General features: G+C 51.0%; 2 protein-coding genes across 4 annotated transcripts; one reads left to right on the top strand and one right to left on the bottom strand.

Annotated features, from left to right (window-relative positions):
- Positions 1-620: 620 nt before the first annotated feature.
- On the bottom strand, positions 621-8,774 carry LOC100224455 (arf-GAP with dual PH domain-containing protein 1-like). 3 transcript variants are annotated; one of them, XM_002195960.6, is made up of 11 exons: positions 8,210-8,774; positions 7,076-7,206; positions 6,108-6,199; positions 5,927-6,009; positions 5,104-5,216; positions 4,327-4,473; positions 3,826-3,909; positions 3,430-3,492; positions 2,847-2,918; positions 2,125-2,356; positions 621-2,037 (listed from the first exon to the last, which is right to left on the bottom strand). In XM_002195960.6, the coding sequence occupies exons 1-11, from the start codon at positions 8,298-8,300 to the stop codon at positions 2,009-2,011; spliced, it is 1,137 nt and encodes a 378-aa protein (XP_002195996.1). In that variant the 5' UTR covers positions 8,301-8,774; the 3' UTR covers positions 621-2,008. The 3 variants fall into 3 exon arrangements, with proteins under 3 accessions (XP_002195996.1, XP_072779513.1, XP_072779514.1); XM_072923412.1 differs by having other exon boundaries at positions 7,076-7,160; positions 8,210-8,291; XM_072923413.1 differs by lacking the exon at positions 8,210-8,774 and adding an exon at positions 7,255-7,273 and having other exon boundaries at positions 7,076-7,160.
- Positions 8,775-9,497: 723 nt separating this feature from the next.
- NOL12 (nucleolar protein 12) lies at positions 9,498-12,854 on the top strand. The gene is given in 6 exon segments (NM_001245528.1): positions 9,498-9,615; positions 9,699-9,804; positions 9,908-9,956; positions 10,358-10,500; positions 11,348-11,448; positions 12,083-12,854. Coding segments are annotated over 6 exon segments (651 nt in total). The 5' UTR covers positions 9,498-9,535; the 3' UTR covers positions 12,255-12,854.
- The last annotated feature ends 7,709 nt before the right edge of the window (positions 12,855-20,563 follow it).

The following is a 20,563-nucleotide window of genomic DNA, read 5'->3' as shown; positions in this document are numbered from 1 at the left end:
GCCCATTGTGAAGGCACCCACTGAAGAAGAAGCCCATTGTGTAGGCACCACCACATGACACCACGCCCGATGCCACCCTGTCTTTCCTCACTCACATCTGAGCCTCGCTGTCTCAAGGAGGACATGGTGGAATTTGCAGAGCAGAGACAGATGTACCATACAACATGAATTCATCTGTTAGTTTAGGGTTTCAGGCCACTCCTGCCACACTCTTTTGCATCATCAGTGTATTATGTTCATTGTGGCTGAGTCAAATGCCTCTGCTCATATCCAGCAGTGGTAATTCAGCAGCAAACGGGAGGAGGAGGAGGCATCCCATCAGTACTCCCCTCACTGTGCAATGACCTTTGGTTTTCAGGAAAATCATGCTCCAAACTGGGAGAGATCAGCAAAATTCAGTGAAAATATACTTTTAAGTGGATATTTCCATTGCACCATGGTAGCAGGGTGAGTGATGCTCCTACTCACCCAGAAAGTTGATGCTCCCAACAGATTATGGTGGTCTTGGCACAGTGTGGGGTCCCCAGAGAAGCAGAGGGGCACTGTGAATCTGCCCATTTGTCTTTGATGGGAATAATCACAGTCCACATGCCCCAGGAAATACAATGAACAACTATGGCTTTTTGTTTGATCGTCTGTACTTTTTTCCAAGAAACAACCTCATACCTCAGCAGTTAACATGTCAGCTAATTTAGGAAGTTAAAATAAATTACAATGGTATTTTTAAATTATTTCTTTAGGAGCTAATTAAAATACTGGTTGTCTCATTAATTCCAGTTAGCTCCCCTTAACACATGAGATACCTTCTCTCACACTGCCTGTGTAAAACTGCAAACACATCAGATATTACAGTCACCAGCAGAACTCAGCTACTCCTTCCAGCATGTGAAGCACAGCTCTCCTAAGAGATTTTTAAGAGATGAGCTTTAAGACATGAATCATGGGTTGATTTAGTATTTTAGGCCAAATCTTACTAATAGAACATGAACATACAGATATGTATGTGTGATATAAACATATGCAATGTGCAGGTCAGAATGAAAGTGCCAGGCTTTGACATACAGGGAATGAGGGAGCAGGGAGCCATGTATTACTATATTCAGCATCAACCCTAGGCTGTAGTAGAGACAACAGATTCTGAACTCTATACATGTTATCAGCTCATCTCTGCAAGTCCCAATCCCTCTCCATTGGTCTTATAGAGACTCAAGTTCGGCAGCTAATCTTCAGTGGCATGAATATCCCTCACAGCATCTTCCCTAGGGCAGTATTCCACTTCCATCACTTTTTGTTACGTGTGTGCATGCACACATTATCCACATACCCAAATGTATATCCACATTATTTTTGAGACGATCTCTTGATCTTCTCTGAAGCATTTGGTGGAAGGTCTGTACACAAATGTAATCTGAAGAAGTTTTCAAGCCCATACATGGCAGAAGGAAACAAGGCTCACATTTGGCTGTTAGGTTACATCTTTTAAATGACCTTTTTCAACCACTGCACGAACTGATCAAATATCTAGGGGTTTCACATCTCTGTCACCAGCAGGTATGATATTTCCTGTAAAGGAACAGGCTCTTTTAGCCAGCAGCCCCTGTAACCCGCTGTGGTGCCTGGCTCCAGCCAAGCAGCTGTTTTCTTGCATCAGGTGGGTGGCTGTCTGCAGTTTCATGCAGGAGTGATACTGGATTTCATGTCCAACATAGTAAGTGCCAAAGTTTTCAAGGCCTGACTGATAGGCAAGTCCTGTCAGCATTCAGTCAGATGACAGCACTTTAACAGGGACAGGTTGTACTGAGGATTCAGATGCACAAAATCTTGCACTTGAAAAGAAGCAGCTTAATTGGGCCCTCAAAACAAAGTGGATATTCTATGGGGGCAAAAGTGCTTCAAAGTGTGCTCCAAGAGCACTGTGTTTCTCTGGTGTCAGTCTCCTCTCCTGTCCTGACAGCCACCCAATAGGACCAGGTAGAGTTGAGTCATTGTGAGATTCCTGCATGGCTTCCTAGGATTTAAACTTGAAGTAGGCTTCAACTGTAGTGAAGAGAAAAGGTGGTACATTAGTGCAATACCCTAAATGGGAGTGGCAGGAGAGGAAGGAAACAGCATCCAGGCACTTACTTGCATATTCCTGAGGTGTCATGGCCTGGTTGATGACACTAGTGAAGGCTCTGATCCACTCCAGCTGGTCAGTCTCTGTCTCGCAGGTGAAGAGGTATTCCCGGTCAGGGGTGACAATGGTGATGCCATAGTGCCAAGAGAAGTTGCCCTGTGTCCCTGAAGGCAATCCCTTCTGGACACTATATCCATTCTCTCCACTGCCAACAAATACCTCACCCTTAGCAAATGCGTCCTGCACATCAGGAGAGAAAGACAGTGACTTATGGAATCCCAGAAGAACAAGAGAATCATTACAGGGCACCTAAGGACAGGAGGAGAGTGTGTGAGGATCAGGGATGTAGCAGCAAAAAGTTTTGGAGGTGGTCAGGGGATTCAGAAGAGCAGTGAGTCTGTGTTCAAAGGCAGTAGTGAAAAGGAAAAAATAAGGGCATAAATCTCAAGAGGTCTGAGAGAGGAACTACTGCTCTCATCTCTCTGTGTCACCCTCCCATCACCACCTTTACACTGCTGCCCTCCCTGTTCCCATTGTTTGCAGGCAGTGAAACAAACACAGAAAGCATGTGATGAACTAAAAGGGAAGGAAAGGGGAAGACCTGAAGCCCATTCACAGCAGCTGGGAAACCTGCAAGCCACCCTTACTGCAGAGCACAGACTTTGTGCACTTTGACCCTGCCCTCAGCACCGCTGCCTGCAGCTGCCCGGGGGTCACATCCCCCTCTCACCAAAGGATCCTTGAAGTACATGAGCCTGCGGTGATCCAGCGTGAACCAGCGCTTCTTAAAAGCCTCTCTCTGCTGTGAAGGGAAGAGGTGACATGTGTGAGGGGACAGTGCCCTCTGCTGCGAGCAGTGCGAATGGATACCCCAAACTCATCCCAACCGCTTGAAGCAAGCCCCTGCCTTAACAGCAATCTCCTTCTCGCCCTTTCTGAGCTGAGAGTGGGGGTCAGTATCAGGTTATTCAGTCCCAGATGCTGACCCTAGCTCCTGAACTTCGATGAAGGACCCCAGAGTTCAGACAGGAGAAATCTGGACACTAAATACCTGTAAGGTCACGCACACACAGACACATGCAGAGACATCTGTCACTCTGGGAGAAAGCAAGGACTCTGTCTTCATCTACTTTCATATATGTCTTTCCCCTTCCTTTTATTCTCCCCTCCCTTGGTGCACACACACTCTTCCCACAGGTGTCTAAAGAGTCAGGGGGGAATGAGGAAAACAGCAGGAGAAAAACATTGAAGTAGGGAAAGTCGGTGGTGCTCTGGCAGGGCCCCGTTAGATTTCTTCTACCATAGCAGCTCACCTTGGGACCAGTCTTCTCCATGTATCCCTCCTTCAAAAAGTTCCTCGTCAGACGATTTTTAATCTGACAAAATGGCAAGAGTAACATTCATTTAGCTGTGCCTCTTTGCTATTCATTTCCCTCCCCCACCCTTCTGTTGCCCCAAATTCAGTCACCTTCTAAATTTACATTTCCCAAAATGCCTAGCTAGGCATCACTTCTGCCTCCAAAATGCCCAGAAACAGCAGAGAGCAGCTGTTTTCTGACCACCACAGGTCCTTTTAAAAACGCCTTCTCATCCCTCTGTCTCTACCCTGCAATTTCCACTTCCGTACCTGGGGTTATAACAGAAACTAAGGAGCTCTTTTATCATGTAAGCAGCAGGAGACTCAGGACAGAGCTCCAGTGCTGCCTTACCTCATTATCGTTGGCAATGGGAAATGCTACCTTCAGGTAATGGAACTGCACAGAGCGGATGGCGTTGAACCAGTCCACTACCTCCTGAGGATAGAACAGGACAGGACAGAAAGCTTAGCCAGAGCAACAGTGGGGCATCTAAATTCACCCAGCTGCACCCAGCCTTGTGTTAACTACAAACACAGTCAGCTCTCCCACTGCAGCATCTCCCTCACATGCACACAGCCAGCCAGCACGGCTGCCCCATTCCCCACATGCACAGGCAGCACCTCTTCTATAGAACTCCTCCCACACAAACCAACTCAGCCAGTGCTCCTGCCCTGCTCCCTGCAGCAAAACTCTCTCACAGATACACAAACACAGAGCCAGAACCCCCACCCTATTACCTACAGCAACTCACACTCACACACCCCATCTTACCCAAGCTTCATAGTATTTAATATCAGCAGTTCCTCAAAGCACCTCAATGGTTTTGCAGTGTTTGATGCTAAAACCAGATACCTTTCCACTTTCGTGGTAGACAAATATATTCCGGGTCTTATTATCTTTGAGATAGGTGATCTGCAGGCCATTGGGGTTCCCAATCTTCTCTGGCTGGAATGTAGCATTGATGACATCTATTTTAACATTGATTTTGGGTTCTTTGGCCTGAAAACAGAATGGCATTGATCATGCATGAGCAATCCTAGAAGTAAAGAGATCTGAGCTACTGATTACCTGGGGTAAGGCAGGGTCAGAGGCCTGACCCAGGTGGAGAACCTTGTACTTGGCCTTTTTAAACCTTCTGAGGTTCATATCAGCCCACTTCTGGAGCTTGTATAGGTTTCTCTGGATGGCATGTCCTGCTTCTCCCTACCCAGAGCTATTCTCTCCCTTGTGACAGCATTTTAGCTCTTGCCCCATTCATTTCAGAGAGATGAATGAGCAGAAAAGTAGCCCTCCTCAAAACCAACCAGAGAAAAGGTTTTTGCCAACTTGGCTCACAATGGGGTGAGGTTGGTTCCAGGAATCATTCAGGATTATACATCCAGGCAAATGGATAGGAGTGAAGTGAAAGATCAGCCCTTTTCTCAGTAGAGAGGGAAGCACAAAGGGAGAGCAAGAGGAAGAGTCACTCTGACAGTAGGAAGGGGACCCTTCTCCTTAGTGACATGCATTGTTCTCATCTCTGATGAACAAGACAACCTCAGAAACATGCGTAGGAAGTCAGAACATCCCTGTGACCCCTCTGCTTTGGGTGGAGTACACACTGAGGTGGGAGTTGACCACCATACTCACATCCTGCTTGGTGAAATACTTCAGACATCCCTCTCTCTCGGACAAGAGGAACTTGCGGGGTAGGAACTGCCCATTGTCTCGACCTCGCTTCCAAAGGATGCCTTCCTTCACCTCTTGGAGCAGAAAAGCCACTTATAATAGCATTCCCCACAGGCATGGTAGGCACCAGAGAGCTGCATGCAGCCTGGGGCCCAGCCACCCCTCTGGGACAAAAAACATGATAGACTATTGCTGAGAGTAAACACTTCAGATGTTTCACCTCTGACTTACAACTAAAGATGTTGTGTTCCCATGTTTGCAGTACAGATAAGCGCTCACCAAAAGACATTTCCAGATTCTTCCCACTGCCTAGTCCTGCTCCTACTACTACCTCTGACAGTGTGAGAGCTGTGTCCTGTGACACTAGAGTCCTGGCCCATGCAGACTCTGGTGTGGGACCAGAACTCTTCCCACTTGACTCTGCAGACTCTTGGGCTCCAATGCTCTTTTGTCAAAGGACTGGAAGTGCCATTTCAAGGACAACTGCATTGGTTAGAGGGGCTGGCATGCAGAAGGACAGATATTCCTTATTGTAGATGTCTGTCTCCACCAGATAACAAATGTCTTTGAAAAATGCCACCTGGTAACACCAGGCTTTTATGCTACCTGTGGCAGTGCCAGCCTATGTTGTCCACAATTTAACACCCCCAAAACGAAGCCCTATAATGACCACTTGGGTTCTCAGGAGTACTTGTGGGATTAACAACACTGACACCTCATGATTCTCAGAAGTTTCCAGCAAAGGCAACAAGCAAGATGTTTTGATGCTGTGTTCTGCTCTTACCATCAGAATATGGCAGCTGTTTTCCCGGCTCAGTAAATTCTTTGCGCTCATATTTGGCCCGTATCCACTGTTCTCTCAGCACTCTATGGAGAGAGGGGACAGGTAGCTCAGAAACAAACTAGAGGAATTAGAGGAACAGAGAATTGCCCTTCCCCCTTTTCTTCTGTATGCAGCAACTTACTGGCAGTCATTGTAGGTTGGCTGGTAATAGTAAATAGGGATGTGAGCTTCATATATGGCTTTAGTCACAGCATTCCCATGTTTGGCCAGAAACTGCAGAGTTAGACAGAGAGTTAGTGCCTTGCCTTTGATGCAGACTCATGTTGGACCTTTTCTTTCCTGACCCACGACAGGGTCAGATGCATATCAAACTCTAATGGAGCATTCTCTTTCCCCTCCATTGCATATCCCAGCAATCTGGCTGCAGAAAGGTGGGTCTCAAAGGTCTCATCTACTTTCAGACATTACAGTGATTGCACCTGAATCAACAGAGATAAATGTCACTTCCGTAAGGCTGGGTGTGCACACATTCAGTGGATTTGCTGCCATGCCCCACATCTCCTGGAGAGTTTAATAGCAGCTATGCAATGGCATCTGGAAGGAAATTCCAACCTCATCCAAAGAGCAACAAGACACAGATTATTTTCTTTGGATCTCCAGAAAATATTTTCAGTCCCCTGAAGATTAGTGAGTTGAGGGGGCTGTAATGGGGAGAAGTCAAGTTCTCATAAGTGTCATTTTTCCCAAGAGATTGTACTATATCTGGAAACTTTTCTTGGAGAATGGAATTGCCCAAGATTTTCCCCTTGGGCTGCTGAAATCAAGAGGAGACATTGAGGCTGGATGGTCTTGGCAAGTGGAAAATGAGTACTCTGAAGCAACAAAAACCCTAAACCTTAGTAAGATATATTGCAAGAGCTCTGCATTTGCCATAAAGTAACAGGGCATGAGGAAACACATAAAGCAAGTGTATCCTCCCTCTCTCAGTGGGTTGTGGGGAGTTAGCCCTGATTTTCATGAGTAGAAAAGAGACTGATTAAACCAGATTACATTCCAACTCTGTGAGGTCAAAGGACTAATTTTGCCCGGACACTGAGTGTATAGCCTAGTCCAAACCACCTGCCCTACCCATGGGGATAAAGATCTCACCTGCACCTGAGCGTCATCCCAGTAGTCCATCTTCAGGGATTTAACTTTGCTGATGCTAGGGATGTTGCGGTGAATTCCTGAACAGCTGAGGCATATAAAGACCCCCAAAGTAGAGGATGCCCAGTCAGGATCTGAGAATATGGAAAAGGGTATAACTAGAAGTGGGAACTATGCCTCACCTGAGAAGGTAGATCTGAGAAACAGAGAGCTAGTGACCATAGTTTCATCTGACCCAAGTAATTAACACCCAAGGCATGGATGCCTTGTAAAAAAAAAAAAAACCAAAAACAAACAAACAAAAAAAAAAGCCACAGCTCTTGGTCCCTTGTTCCCCATTTCAATCACTTTGACTGAATTTTTAATTACCTATATCTTGAAAAACCGCAAAGTGCTCTGTGAAGTACCTTTGTGTAAAGGATCACCCAGAGAAAAATGAAACCACCTCTGGGAAAAGACTCCAGGAGTTGTTTAGTGCATCTCAGCAAAGCCCTAACAGTGTTTAGCTCAGGAAGTGGAAAACAAGCTTGAATCTAAAACTCTCCTGGAATAATTAAATAGGGCAAAATTGTAGTAATTTGCCCAGTCTTAATTTGGCTTGGGTAGTACACTCCTTTTGGAGGTACAAGATGGGTGTTTTTAGCAGCACTGGTAGGACCTCAAACTGGGTACCCTTCTGAGAGGGCAAGCCCTTCAGTAAATGAAATTTCCTAGGCAACCGTGGCAGGTTGTCAGTTCAGAGCTGAGTCATGGTGGAGACAATGGCCTCCTGAATCATGCCTTCTTTCTGGAGAAGTTAGGATTTCACTGCAAGCTTTCCTGTCAGGTCCTGACTGGGCATGACCTTGATTTGCATTTGAGATTTGACATGACTACAACCCACGGTGCTGCAGCTATGGAGCCCCTGCTAATTTGGCAGTCCCACATCCCTGTCCTTCCCACCAGTGCTATGGCAGCATCTTCTCCCTCCTGCCTTGCCAACCCACTTCAAGGGAGAGGAAATTAATACCCAGAGCCATGCCTTTCTCTCCACCCCAGGTTCCCGTGCAGTCCAGATAGCCAACACTAAGTGGCTGCTAGAGATCAGCTCCAGCTCCTTACTTCCAGCTCTTCCTCCAGCATCCTTTGGGGACTCACCTGGCTTCCCACAGTCGGCACACAAAGAGTTCTCTGCTCTTTTCCACACTTCCTTCAGGGCCTTCATGCTCCGCTCATTTCCTCCAGCCATCACCTCGGAATGGTATCCCCCCAGGCAGAGCAGGACAGGGCCAGGAGGGCAGCTGCCTGCAGCTTTTGTACCTGCAGGCCAACCCACTGCCTTATCCAGGAGAGAAGGAGCCACCAGAGAGACAGACTCTGGCAGATAGAGGGAAAAGAGGAAGGCAAGAGAAGCCTAAGGTTAAGGTAAATGGAAAGAGTACAGAGACCTGTCGGTGCACCTGAGCCGGCTGAGCACAGGCAGGGGCAAAGAGGCTGGAGGCTGAAGTGCGCCCAGACTGTGCGTGAGGACTGAGGAGGAGGAGACCTGCCCCATGGGCGTGGAGGGAAGTGCAGCAACTAACCACAGAACTGGTTTTTCCACATTTCTGCTGGGGAAAGGACAGACCAGGAAAAGAGCGAAAGCAGCAAGCAAGCTGATAAAGGAAAGCTGGCTGTGGACAAGTGACTGCCAGGCTGTGACAGCACTCCTGTCAGGACTCATCACGCTCTGTGGGCTGGGGAGGCTGGCTTTGGCTGTCCCCACAATACTTCAGAAGCTTCCACCAAAGTCAGCTGGCCACCACACAAGCATTACAGCCATTTTTAAGGTGAGAACAGGGGAGCAGTAAAGATCCAGGAGCTCAGCCGATGTCTCTCTAAGCCATCAGAACATGGCAGTCTTGATGCCCCCATCAACCCATGCCAGTACCTCTCTCCACCACTACAGAAATTATGGCTGTCCAGCCAGATGCTGCAACTTGGACACAGCATCAGAGCGGCAACCGCTCATCTCCACAGTTGCCTTCCTCGGGCAAGAAGCTAAGATGCTGTGCTAACGCTAAGAAACGACAGTAGCTTGAAATAAACTCAGACTCTATTGAAGAATGCTCAGTTGAAGAACTGCAGATGTGAACTGTGAGTAAGAGTGACATTTATTAAAGAGATGCAGATGCAAAACACTGCAGTACCAGAACGAGTTTCGGGCTACACTGTGAGATCGGGTGCTACACTGCCATGTTCCCCACAAAAGGCAGCGCCACAGAAGGTTTTGCTGGGAGGAAGCTGAAGGGGAACGTAACCGGAGGCTGCCATGCCTGAAGGGGAACGTAACCGGAGGCTGCCATGCCTGAAGCCAACCCCGCGCAGCGAGGCCGGCCTCAGGGCCGGGAGCAGGCCCCGCTGCCGGCGGGTGGGCCCCGCTGCCCGCCCACTGCCGCGTTCCGGCGGAAGGGGCGGCGGCAGCCGCGGCAGCGTGGGGCCGCCATGGGCCGCAAGAAGGGCAAGAAGGGTCCGGGCGGCCGCGAGGGGCGGCTGGTGGTGACTTTCGACGAGGAGCGGCGGAGGTGAGGCCGGGCCCAGGGGGAGGCGGGGAAGGAAGGCACCCCCGGTCGCTAAAAGCCGGGCGGTTCTGTGTTGGCCGCGGCAGGGAGTACCTGACCGGCTTCCACAAGCGGAAGGTGGAGCGGAGGAAGGCGGCGCTGGAGGAGATCAAACGGAAGCTGAAGGAAGAGCAGAGGAAAATGAAAGAGGAGGTGAGGAAGGGTCTCGTGTCCCCGCTGGCCAGGGCGGACAGTGAGCGGGGCAGGAGGGGCGGCAGAGGCGCCGCATGACTTGTTTCCTTTTTTCCTTCCTCAGCGGCACCAGGAGTATCTGAAGATGCTGAGCGAGAGGGAGGAGGCGCTCGGTAGGTGCTGGGCCCTCGCGGGGAGGGAGGTGGGCGCCCGTGGTGCGATGCCTTGACTGCGTGTTGAGAGCTGGGGCAGGGACACTCGCACAACAACAGCTGCTCGGTCCTGTCGTGTGCCCCAGGCAAGCTGGGCACCAATCTGAGCCATGACCCGCAGCCCTCTGTCCCAGCAGTCACAGGAGTTGTACAGAAAGGAAGGAGCAAGACGACATCTCCGAGGTCCCCTCAGGGGGAGAAGGAGCTTGCTCTCCAGGCTTGCAGTGCCAAGCCCCTCTGCCCTTTATCCCTGCATGCCAAGGCCAGGTGTCACCCCGGCCCAGCATGGTGCATCAGGAACTAGTGAGTTTATCCCATGAAAAGTTGGGCACTTTGCAGTGTGGGATTTCTTGTGTTCCCAGAGGAGGCTGATGAACTGGAGCACTTGGTGACATCGCGGACAGAGTCTGTAAACATCGACCACCCAAACCACATCGTAACAGTGACCACCATCAGCGACCTGGACCTCTCGGGGGCACGCCAGCTGGGACTGACCAGCCCCATGGTAAAGCCTCTTTCTACCTCTCTATCACCTGTACACACTCCTGGGGCTGGTGAGGCAGGGCTGGTGGTTCCTGAGTATGTCCAAGGCCTTGCAGCTGGCTGGGAACAGGGATGAAAAGGGAAACTCATAACTTTTATCTTTCTCCACAATTTAAACTGGGCCTCTAAAGAGAAGGAAATGTTCTGTGTTTATAGCTCGCTTCACACCTCCCTGGAATGCTTTGCTAGTCCCGACTGACCCTGGTTAAATGAGGTGTTACTGGACTGGATGGCAACAGTGTAATACTTTAAAAGCTGATATAAGACAAACAGCAAGATTTCAGGCTTTGCTGAATGGTCTGTCCTTGACCTCTTTCCTGTGTCTTGTTCAGAAATATTACTGTTAGCATGAGGAGGCATTTTTCTCTCCATCATCACATGCTTGGACTGCAAATAAGGAAACCATTCCATTCTGGTTGTGGTCACTTTTATTCTCAAAATACATTGTAACTAAGAGCTTATATTTGTTTCATAGAGACTTTCAGGTACTGGTTGTGCTTATATTTGTAAGGTCATCTAATCTGAAAGTCCACTCAAAGAGGTCTTGATAGTAATTTAAGCAAAAGCCAAGACCTTTTGTTCATTCAAGTTTAAAGTTCAATCGCATGGCCGTTAAAATGATGCTGAAGTTTTTGGATCTTGGGGTGGATTACTGTAGGACATCACTGCAGTAGGAAACCTTGACGCTTGGACAGCAAGGGGTGTGGAGAATTAGGAAATCTTCATCTGTGACTAGTTAGTTCACAAAACAGGATGAAACCAACTAGGCAGTGGAAACACGAGAATCACAAAAGTGCTTTATTTTTAAGGGAAAAACTGATGGATCTGAAGAAGAGAAAGGGGAAGAAGTGGTGAAAAAGCCTGTGAGAACAATGCCCAAGAAGTCCAGAAACCCCTTCCTGTCTGAAAAGTATGTACGGATTCCTTCAGGCCTTTGTTGTTGGGCTCTGGAAGCCGATGGGATGCTGGGTTCCGGGAGGCGCGGGTGCTGCCAGGCCGGGGCCCGGGCCCACAGGGGGCGCTGGCGGAGCGCGGCCCGCACGCCCCGCTCCGCCCGGTGCCGCCGCCCCGCTCCTCCCGCTGCCGCCGCCCCGCTCCTCCCGCTGCTGCCGCCCGGTTCCCGCGCAGGAGGAGCGGAGCGGCGGCAGGGTGGGTGGGCTGCGGCCTCACCTCTCACCCAGCGCTGCATCGCGGCACATTCCGCAGCGTGCACAGCTTGTCTCTAGGGTTGAAGGTCAGAGGCTGCTAAAGCTGAAAGCCAAGGCGTTCTCCACATTTTTCAGTATCCAGGTTTTACAACTGCTTTGAGGGTGTGGAGAGTTGCTTTAACTCTGTGGGGTCTGGGCAGTACCATGCTCACAACATTAATTTTTGTTGTTACCGCACATGCAGGTTTCCTGCATAGCTGAGAGTCCCTCTGGGACTTGCTGTGTCTGGCATCCATTCCTGCTGGGCCACACAGAGATCTCCAGCTATTGTTGTGGTGTCGCCTTGCTTCTGCAAGCTTTATTCCCCAAACATTTTTCTCTTTCTGCCCTGCACAGAATCTCTTCTCTTACTGCCACACTGCACATGCACAGCCGGAAAAAGACAAAAGGAAAAAGATTCCAACGTGGGCAAGGCCCACGTAAGAAAACCCAGAAGTCCAGCACCGGGCGAACCACCAAGACTCAGCGTCGGAGGATGACTGGCAAAATGGGCCGTGACCAGGATTAACAGAGAAACTAATGGTCAGACCACCAGCTGGGACAGTGCTCCACATCTGGCCTGCTGCTCTTTGGGGCCCTGTCACTGTGGGCAAGCACCTTGTTTACATGACATTTTGACTAGCCATTACCCAGGCCAGTTCAGCTTTTCTGTAGCCTCCTGAGCACTGGCCAGGTTGACTAGACATTCTTCCCATTTATTTTTGCAGTGGTCTCCAGCTAAGTGTCTGGGTACCCCAGAATCTCTTAAAAACTTGTGCTGAAGGTCATGTTCTCTACTTGGCGTAGCCCGTCTGTCCTTGGTGCCCTCTGTCAGAGCTGATACTTTGCTTTATCAAAGAAGAGGATCTGGGGCAGAGTGCAAGAGGCACATTGTTGTCAGGACAATTTGAGAGACTTGGGAGAGCTCTGCTTGCACTCCTGCATCAGTGCCCTGGCATTTCTGCTGTGCAGTAAATCCTTTTTCCATGGAGACACGGTGTCATCTTGTCTCCTGTGTTTTTTCACCACACAACACAGTGCCACACCTGAATGCAGGGGTACTTTGTTTGGTACTTGTGCCAGGTGAAATTGGGTAACTTTGTGAATAAATTTGAAGTAATTTTGCTAATAAAAAAAATCTGTGACTTTTTTGAAGCATAATGGGAGCTATGCTAACGCCAGTACCAACTGGAAAGAGGGGGAGGTAATTCCTGGTGGTTAAAGGATATTGAAATCCACTGGTGCTTGGAAAATGGAATAGCTAGGAGCTATTTCTGTGGCAAGGCAGAGCCAGCTAGAGCAGGAATGGCTCATTCCATTGTCTGCTGAATATGCCGATCGTAACTGTGATAGCTCAGGGGAGTATGAAATGCCCTAATGCCCTTGCTGTGTGTGTGTGGCCCTCTCTGGGGTGGGAGTGGCCGAGGCTGCCCTTGTCCTTTACCTCAGGGTTGCTGCAGTTATTAGCAGCTAATTGCCTTTCTTCTTAGGACCTCAGTGTATGTTTTTTACTGTGGTTGCCCTCAGCAGGAGAAGAAAAAAAAATTGTATTGTTGGGATTTAGGAGTATCTGTGGTAAAACTGTGAGTGAATCCTCTGAGGAGAGTGAGCCCAGTGCTGGCCTCTGTCCTGGAGTATCCTGGAGTATTCTGCCTCTGTCAGCCAAGCCTCCTCCCATGCCATGTGTGCACTGAAAAGGAAATGACAAAGAAAGAAAAGGCCTATGTGTCCAAAACCCACACCAGAAAAATTTGCAACCCAGCAATAGGCAAGTAAATAGATTCCTCATGCCAGAAATGGGAGGGAAAAGAGTAAAGCGGTGCCTGAGGCTGCATGGAGGAACATCAGAACAATGCTGATGGCCACCAGTCACTGTAGTGAATGGCACCAGCCTGATGTAACCCTCCATGGTTTCTTGTAGGGTGTGCACACAGAGCTGTTCTCTGGAGTGTGTTAAGCGGGAGGGTATGATCTCAACACTTGACAGCAGCAGCACAATTTCTGCTAGAGGGAGGCTTCTGGAGGGAACCAGGCAACACGTGACACACGTGCCTGTGGTAAGGAATGGGGTCCTCTTGCACTTCCCTTTCCCTTCTCAAGAAGGTAATTGCTGGGGAAGTGGACACGGTTATCACTGGTGCCTTGTATGCTTGGATTCAGAGTCCCACTCTGAGCTGAGTTCTTGGGCACTAGAACAGAGTAAACTCAGTCACATTATTAAGGTATGTGTGTGGTTTGCTCACCTCACCTTTTAACACTGCCTTAAAGACCACTCCAGAAAGGTCATGGGATTTAATGGGATTTTTACCTATTCACCTGTCTCACCTGGGGCTCTTGAGTGTTTCAGAGCTGCAAAAACACAGCTCAGGCAAGGCCAAAAGTGTTACGCTGAACTGGATCGCAGCCAAAGTATCCACGAGGTCCCATGTGTGGAGCATAAATAATTTCTTGTTCTGGTTTGGGAGTTACATGCTCTAGAGCATTCTGTGCTTGGTGGGTTTGAGAGAGATGACGGAGAGAAGGAGAGGGAAGTTCTGTTTGGAGAGGGGTATCGCACCAGGGGAAGGCAGCTCAAACCTGGGGGGCAGGGTAACACCGTTTGTCTGGATCATACAGCAGCTTTCCCTTCTGTCCAGGATATTGTGCCTTGTGGAGTGACCGTGGAGAGAAGGTGACCTGTATGCTTCTCTACCCGAGGAGTTTGCTCTGGGACTGGGATGGCCACTGTAAAAGAAATGTACTATCTGTTTGAGAAATCTGCTGGAGTGTGGAGTGTGGAATGTGGATCAGTTGCCTTCCCCAGCCTGTGGGCAGCCTGGCACGGTAGCTGGGACAGAGCTGGATGACCTCATTGTATTCCGAATGAAGTGCTAAGAGTGACTTCAGTTTTTGTAATTTTTCTGCCAGGTGACCTAGAAGAATCTCACTTTTAGTTTGCTGTTTCCCTGGCCTAATAACATTTTTGAGCCTTTCTCAAGTGTCAGCTGAAGTTTCCAACAGCCCCTTCCATGCTCTGAAGTCCTTCAGTTCCTGCTAGAAAATGAGTTTTCAAAATAAAAAAAATACAAAAAAAACCACAAAAATGTGTATGGAAAAACCGAGAACAGAACTGTTAAATCCTATACAGCATTAACCATCAGGATTGTTCACTACACTATTGATTTCTCCATTTGATTGATTAAAGCTTTATTTTGTAATGTGAATTACTGACTCAGTCCTAGTCTGCTGTTTTTGTTATGCACAGGGTATACAGTCAGGCTACCCCTGGATATATTGAAATAAGGATATGATTTTTCACACACAAGTCAGTAAGTGAAGTGTTTGCAGACATGTCACAGTTCATACCAGACTCTGGTTTAAAATCCTTCTTTTCTGCTTCCATGTGTTTGCAAGATGGATTTGATAATTTTGGGGTTTCCCCCCCCCCATTAGCTGCTCAGGAGGAGGCTGCTTCCAAATGCAAGGTACTTGCAAAAATCAACATGCTAGTGCAATTGCTGCGCTGTAAAGGAAAAGCAGACACCAGCAGCTCCATGTGAACCCCCTTTTCCACAGGCATTTCACGCGTGGCTCTGTAGCTAGGTCACTTCAGGCACCTGCGCCTTGCTGGGCACGCGCCCCAGGCTGGCACAGAGGTGCAGGGCTTTGACATGGCCTGCCACATTGGAGTTACCATGCATGATGGCTTCCACTGGCTAGACTGCAATTATGCACACATGCACATACAAAAATATAATTGGGATTATAAAGGATGAAAAACGGACTGTCAGCCAAAATGATCAGACAGTTGGGGAAAATTGGAGCACAGCAAAAAGGAGGAATGGCTGCAGTGTGTGCATGATCTGTGTGATAATCAGTGCACTGTAGTTATTGCTTTTGTCATGTATCAAGCTCAAGGCTGTACTCAGTACAGTCACGCTGCTGCTTCCAGCATTGTGTTCCAGAAATGAACTCGAGGAAAAAAGTTACTGGGATAGTGATGAGAACTTTCGGGGACTAAAAGGGAGCTGATTAATGGGTTGTGTGAGGTAGATAGGTTTGAGAAGTGGATTGCAGACTGCCCTTAATGAATGAACAAAAGGTGAAATTGAATTTTTTGTAACTCACTAGCATCGGGAAGAGGAGTTTGAATTGTGGAAGGAGCAGTGAAGGACAGATGTTAAGGGCGTTCTGCTAGAAAGAGTGAGGGTGAGGCAGGGCTAGTTCTTGGTAGGTAAAGCCCGCGTTAGACAATCTCTCTGAGCGCTGTGGGTAGGCATGACCCCCTGTTGGAGCTGTGCTGGGACGCGCTGGCGTTTTGCTCTCTCAGCGCTCGCGGATAAGTCCGCTGCTTTGGCATCTGTTTCGGCTTCAGGATAAGTAACTCTTGGGGCGCTGACTCCGAGGAGCACTGTCCCGGGTAGCCCCTGGGCAGGGGGTGAGGCGGTGCCTGGGGAGCTGCGGCCGAGGGGCAGGGCTGGGAGGCAGGGATGGGGCCGAGGGGCAGGGCTGGGGGCCGAGGGGCAGGGCTGGGAGGCAGGGATGGGGCCGAGGGGCAGGGCTGGGAGGCAGGGATGGGGCCGAGGGGCAGGGCTGAGGGGCAGGGCAGGGCTGAGGGACAGGGCTGAGGGGCAGGGCTGCGGCCGAGGGACAGGAATAGGGCCGAGGGGCAGGGCTGAGGGGCAGGGCTGGGGCCGAGGGGTAGGGCTGAGGGGCAGGGCTGGGGCCGAGGGGCAGGGCTGAGGGGCAGAGCTGAGGAGCAGGGATGGGGCCGAGGGGCAGGGCTGAGGAGCAGGGATGGGGCTGAGGAGCAGGGCAGGGGCCGAGGGGCAGGGCTGAGGGACAGGGCTGAGGAGCAGGGCTGAGGGGCAGGGCAGGGGCCGAGGGGCAGGGCTGAGGGACAGGGCTGAGGGGCAGGGCAGGGCCGAGGGGCAGGGCAGGGGCCGAGGGGCAGGGCTGAGGAGCAGGGCTGAGGAGCAGGGCTGAGGAGCAGGGCAGGGGCTGAGGGGCAGGGATGGGGCTGAGGAGCAGGGCTGAGGAGCAGGGCAGGGCCGAGGGGCAGGGCAGGGGCCGAGGGGCAGGGCTGAGGAGCAGGGCTGAGGAGCAGGGATGGGGCCGAGGGGCAGGGCTGAGGGGCAGGGCTGAGGGGCAGGGCAGGGGCCGAGCCCCGGCCCGGCCGCTCGATCGCCCGCCCGCAGCCCGCGACACGAGGCAGCCCGCGCCCGGGGGCGCCAGGGCCGCGCGCCGCCGCCGGCCACTCAGGAGGCGGTATTCAAATCGCTGCCCGGCATCAGCCAATCAGAGGGGAGGGGGCGGGGCCCCGCGCCCCGCGGTTCCCACGGCGAGCCTCATTGAGGGGGAGCTCGGCGGGCGGCGCGGCGCTGGGAGCGTAGGGAAACTGAGGTACCGGGGATACCGGGAGGCACTGGGAGCGCTGAGCACGGCGGCTGCATGCATGCCAGAGGCCCCGGGCATCACTGCATTATCCTGGCAGTAGGCCCCAAGGGATGTGGGGAGTAAGGATTTGCCCATCAGGCACTGGGGTACCAGGGATTTCGCCCACGGGTGGCAGTGCATGGCAGTGGTGGGCAGCGATGTGGTGTGTTTTCTGCTGCATCCCTGGCAGGGGAGTGCTTAGGCTTCTGTCAAGTATTTTGTGTGAACAAGTCAAGCAAATATGCCCCAGTGTGAGGAAGGATGCTGCAAGTCTGGCACCAAGTGCAACTTGCTGTACTGAAAATGGGTGAACTGACAAACAAAAATTATAGCTTTGTTTTGGCATTGATGTTTGGCCTTCGTTGTTTTGGGGAGCAGCCATAGCCTTGATCAGCTGCTCTGACTCAAATGTCCATGTTTAGGGCACCAGTGGCATGCTCACATCTCAGATGCTGGTCTGATTTCCTGTCCTTCTATTGGTGCCTTGTCTGGGCAAATTAGGCAGAACCGTCCCAGCTCAGATCATATTCTCAAATCCAAGGACTCACTCTCAATCCCTGCAGGATAGAGGAATTGATGGTGGCAGGATGCTTGCAAGAAAACAGAACAGAAATGGGGATCCCAGCTGTCATGCTAGCAGTGCTTGTTACCCTTCACAGTTTTAAAGTCCGCTGTCCTACAGGTCTCAAAATTTTAGCAGGATTAACAAGGGTCTCAGTGGGGTTCCAAATTTCCTAAGCTGCTTATAGCCATCCCTTTATGACCAACATAATTAAGAAAAAAGGTTTAGTTTTCGTGCCTTTTAAGAGAGAAAAAACATTTCCATCAAACAAAGTAGCAGGACATGTGCATCATTCCCTCTGTTCACAAGGACTCCCAAACAGAGGAGTGTCAGCAGTCATTTCAGAGTGCAGTATGCCTTCTAAAAGAGTTGTCTGCTAGAGCACTTTCTTTTATTACCTGTATTTATATGGATCACCTTGTACCTGGGTTCCCTTCGATTCCAGTATTGACAGCTGGGAGCAGCAAACTTCAGTCTGGAAATAACATTCCTGCTTTCACAGCTTCTTCTGCTGCTGTTCCTTCCTCCTTTTTCTCCTGGCTGGCCCCTGCCAGTAGCCCATCAGCCAAAGATCTTCGTCCCCGCTATGCACAATGTCTGGTTCAGTGGATGACGTGCCTTGCATGAACTTTGAAGCCAACATATTTGCAAAGAGCCTGTGCCAGCACTGTTTCCGAGCCGCAGGGGCTCACCAGCATGCTGTCCAGGTGAGCTCCTCCATCCCACCTGCAGGCTATGGATACTTCATTAAGGGTCTCTTTGTTCTATACTGGACTCCACCTGCCTTTTTAGGGACAGAAATCCCTAAGACAAAGGCTCAGCCAGGATTTCTAGATTTCTTGGTGGGGAAAACCTCTATGGGCATTCCTGTCCAGGCATAGGAATGCTTAATTTAACATTTCCAGTCCAAAGCTGGGAACCAAGCTGAGCAGAGAAGTGCTGGACACTGGATACAAGGGGCTTGATAGCCTTTCCCTGGAAGGGAAAGCAGGAGTGTCACAGATGCAAAGCTACAAGGAGGGAACTGGAGACTGGCAGAGCAGGGACCCGCCCTGTATTAATCTCTGCTTGATGCTTGCTGGCATTTACAGCTTTGCCTCACCTTAAATATGGTCCTGGTCGATTCCCTATGGCCTCAGCTGTTGGCGTGGGGCCAGGGCTCAGTTCTGTCCCTGAGGGAGCTTCAGCAAGGTGTTCCCAGAGGAGAAGGCAGGAGAGGGGTAAATCTCATGGGGTTTTGGGCTCCAGATACCTTGATCCAGCAAGATCCTTTGGGACAGTACTGGACACAAAAGCTACTTGGCTGTCTTGGACTGGGCAACAGCTGGTTTCATGTTCACAGAGGGTTTCGTGTTGTTTGACGTCCTCCAGGAGCGGCTGGCCAGGCATGATGAAATAGTAATGAGCTTCCCTCTCTCTTTCTCACCCTCTCCCCCGCTCCTCCTGGCCTTGGGCCCTCTAAGGTTACCTTAGCCCTTCACCCTCGATCTGCTCAGAGCTGTCAGCTCTGAGTGAATCCTGGTGCAGGCAAGATGCTGGAGGGAAGGCGGCACAGACAGCCGGCTCCCCGGAGCCTCCCCCACTGCTGCTCATAAGCCCCGCAGGTAATGGGGGCCAGGGAGGATGCTGAGACGCCTGCAAGCCCTGACAGAGAGAGGCAGAGGCTGGGACTACAGCCTTTTCTGCAAAAATCTTCCTTCCACTTGGCTCCACTGCCTCTCCCTGAGCTATCCTGCTGGAGAGCTGCTATCCTGAGGGAGAGAGGCTACAGGCAGCATCCGTGCCAACACGGGGGGGCAGTTTCCCTGAACCCTCATCCACACATGCCGTCTCTGGGATGTCTGCAGCATTCAGCATCAAATAGGAGCATGCTGGGTCTCCCTGGCCTCTTGATGTAGGAGAAAAATCTCAACGGTGGGCTGGGAGAGATATCAAGAGCCCTGGAGGCCAGGCTGCTCTCGGAGGAGGAAAAAGGAGCAGGCATTTCCAAGAGGCAGCCTTCATCCTCATCCTTGGCACGCTGACAGCATCGTTGCACCCCTTCTTCCTCGCAGGATCATGCCACGGAGGTCACAGGGCGCGATGCCTGCAGCGACGCAGCCCCAGGAGAGCCCTGGGACTCCCTCCATATTTTAGCCCCGCAGTGCGAGGTGTATGTGTGTGTGGGCCCGGCGGAGGGCACGGAGCGGTGAGTACCAGCCGGGAGCCCTGCTGCTCCAACAAGCCCCTTCGGTGGGAAGAACGGAGGAGGGGGAGCAGGAAGCCAAGCAGGGGGAAATCGGCTGCCTTTTCCCAGATGCTCTGCACACTGGTGCCTGGGAAAAAGGACTGAGAAACCCCCATGCAATGCACTCTAACCATTCCTCTGGGCTGACTCTGGAGAGGTCAGGGGGCTCCTGAAAGAGTGTCCTTCATCCTCATTCCCTCCAGAGCAAGGCTGGTGGTCTCAGGATGGGCTCTGCCAGCCTCTGCCCATGCAGCAGAGAGTGAGTCAGTGTGGCTTGGGCTGCCAGTGCTGTCACTTGCCCCTGAGCTCTGCGGGCTGTGCTGACCACCAGCTGTCCTCTCTCCCTGCCCCACAGCTGGCACGAGAGCAGGCGATATCCCCCACTCAGCCCCGGAGCTGAGGGTGAGCACAGAGAAACTGGCACCGACCCCAGCGCCTGTGCTGAAGCCAACTCCACGCTTGCCAGGGTGAGATGGGGATCTCTTGTGGTTTGGGTTATTTTGGTATCCCCAGCTCCCTTGGCCCTTCAATGCCACTTTTGCTGGGCCCATTCAGAAGGTTCCTGGGTACACAAACATGTTGAATTTGTCCCTCTGTCTCTCCTGCCTTGGCCAGATGGAGGAAAGAGCCCATC

This window comes from Taeniopygia guttata, chromosome 1A (assembly GCF_048771995.1).
Source record: "Taeniopygia guttata chromosome 1A, bTaeGut7.mat, whole genome shotgun sequence".
NCBI lineage: Eukaryota > Metazoa > Chordata > Aves > Passeriformes > Estrildidae > Taeniopygia > Taeniopygia guttata.
This window is presented reverse-complemented; position numbering and strand designations above follow the sequence as displayed.

Bases quoted from the DNA above. Each gene is read 5' to 3' on its own strand.
- LOC100224455 (XM_002195960.6), bottom strand. From the start codon at position 8,300: ATGGCTGGAGGAAATGAGCGGAGCATGAAGGCCCTGAAGGAAGTGTGG. The intron at 7,207-8,209 runs GTGAGTCCCCAA...CCATATTCTCAG, and splicing joins TGCCGACTGTGGGAAGCCAG to ATCCTGACTGGGCATCCTCT. The intron at 5,217-5,926 runs GTAAGAGCAGAA...TTCTGCTCCAAG, and splicing joins ACAGCTGCCATATTCTGATG to AGGTGAAGGAAGGCATCCTT.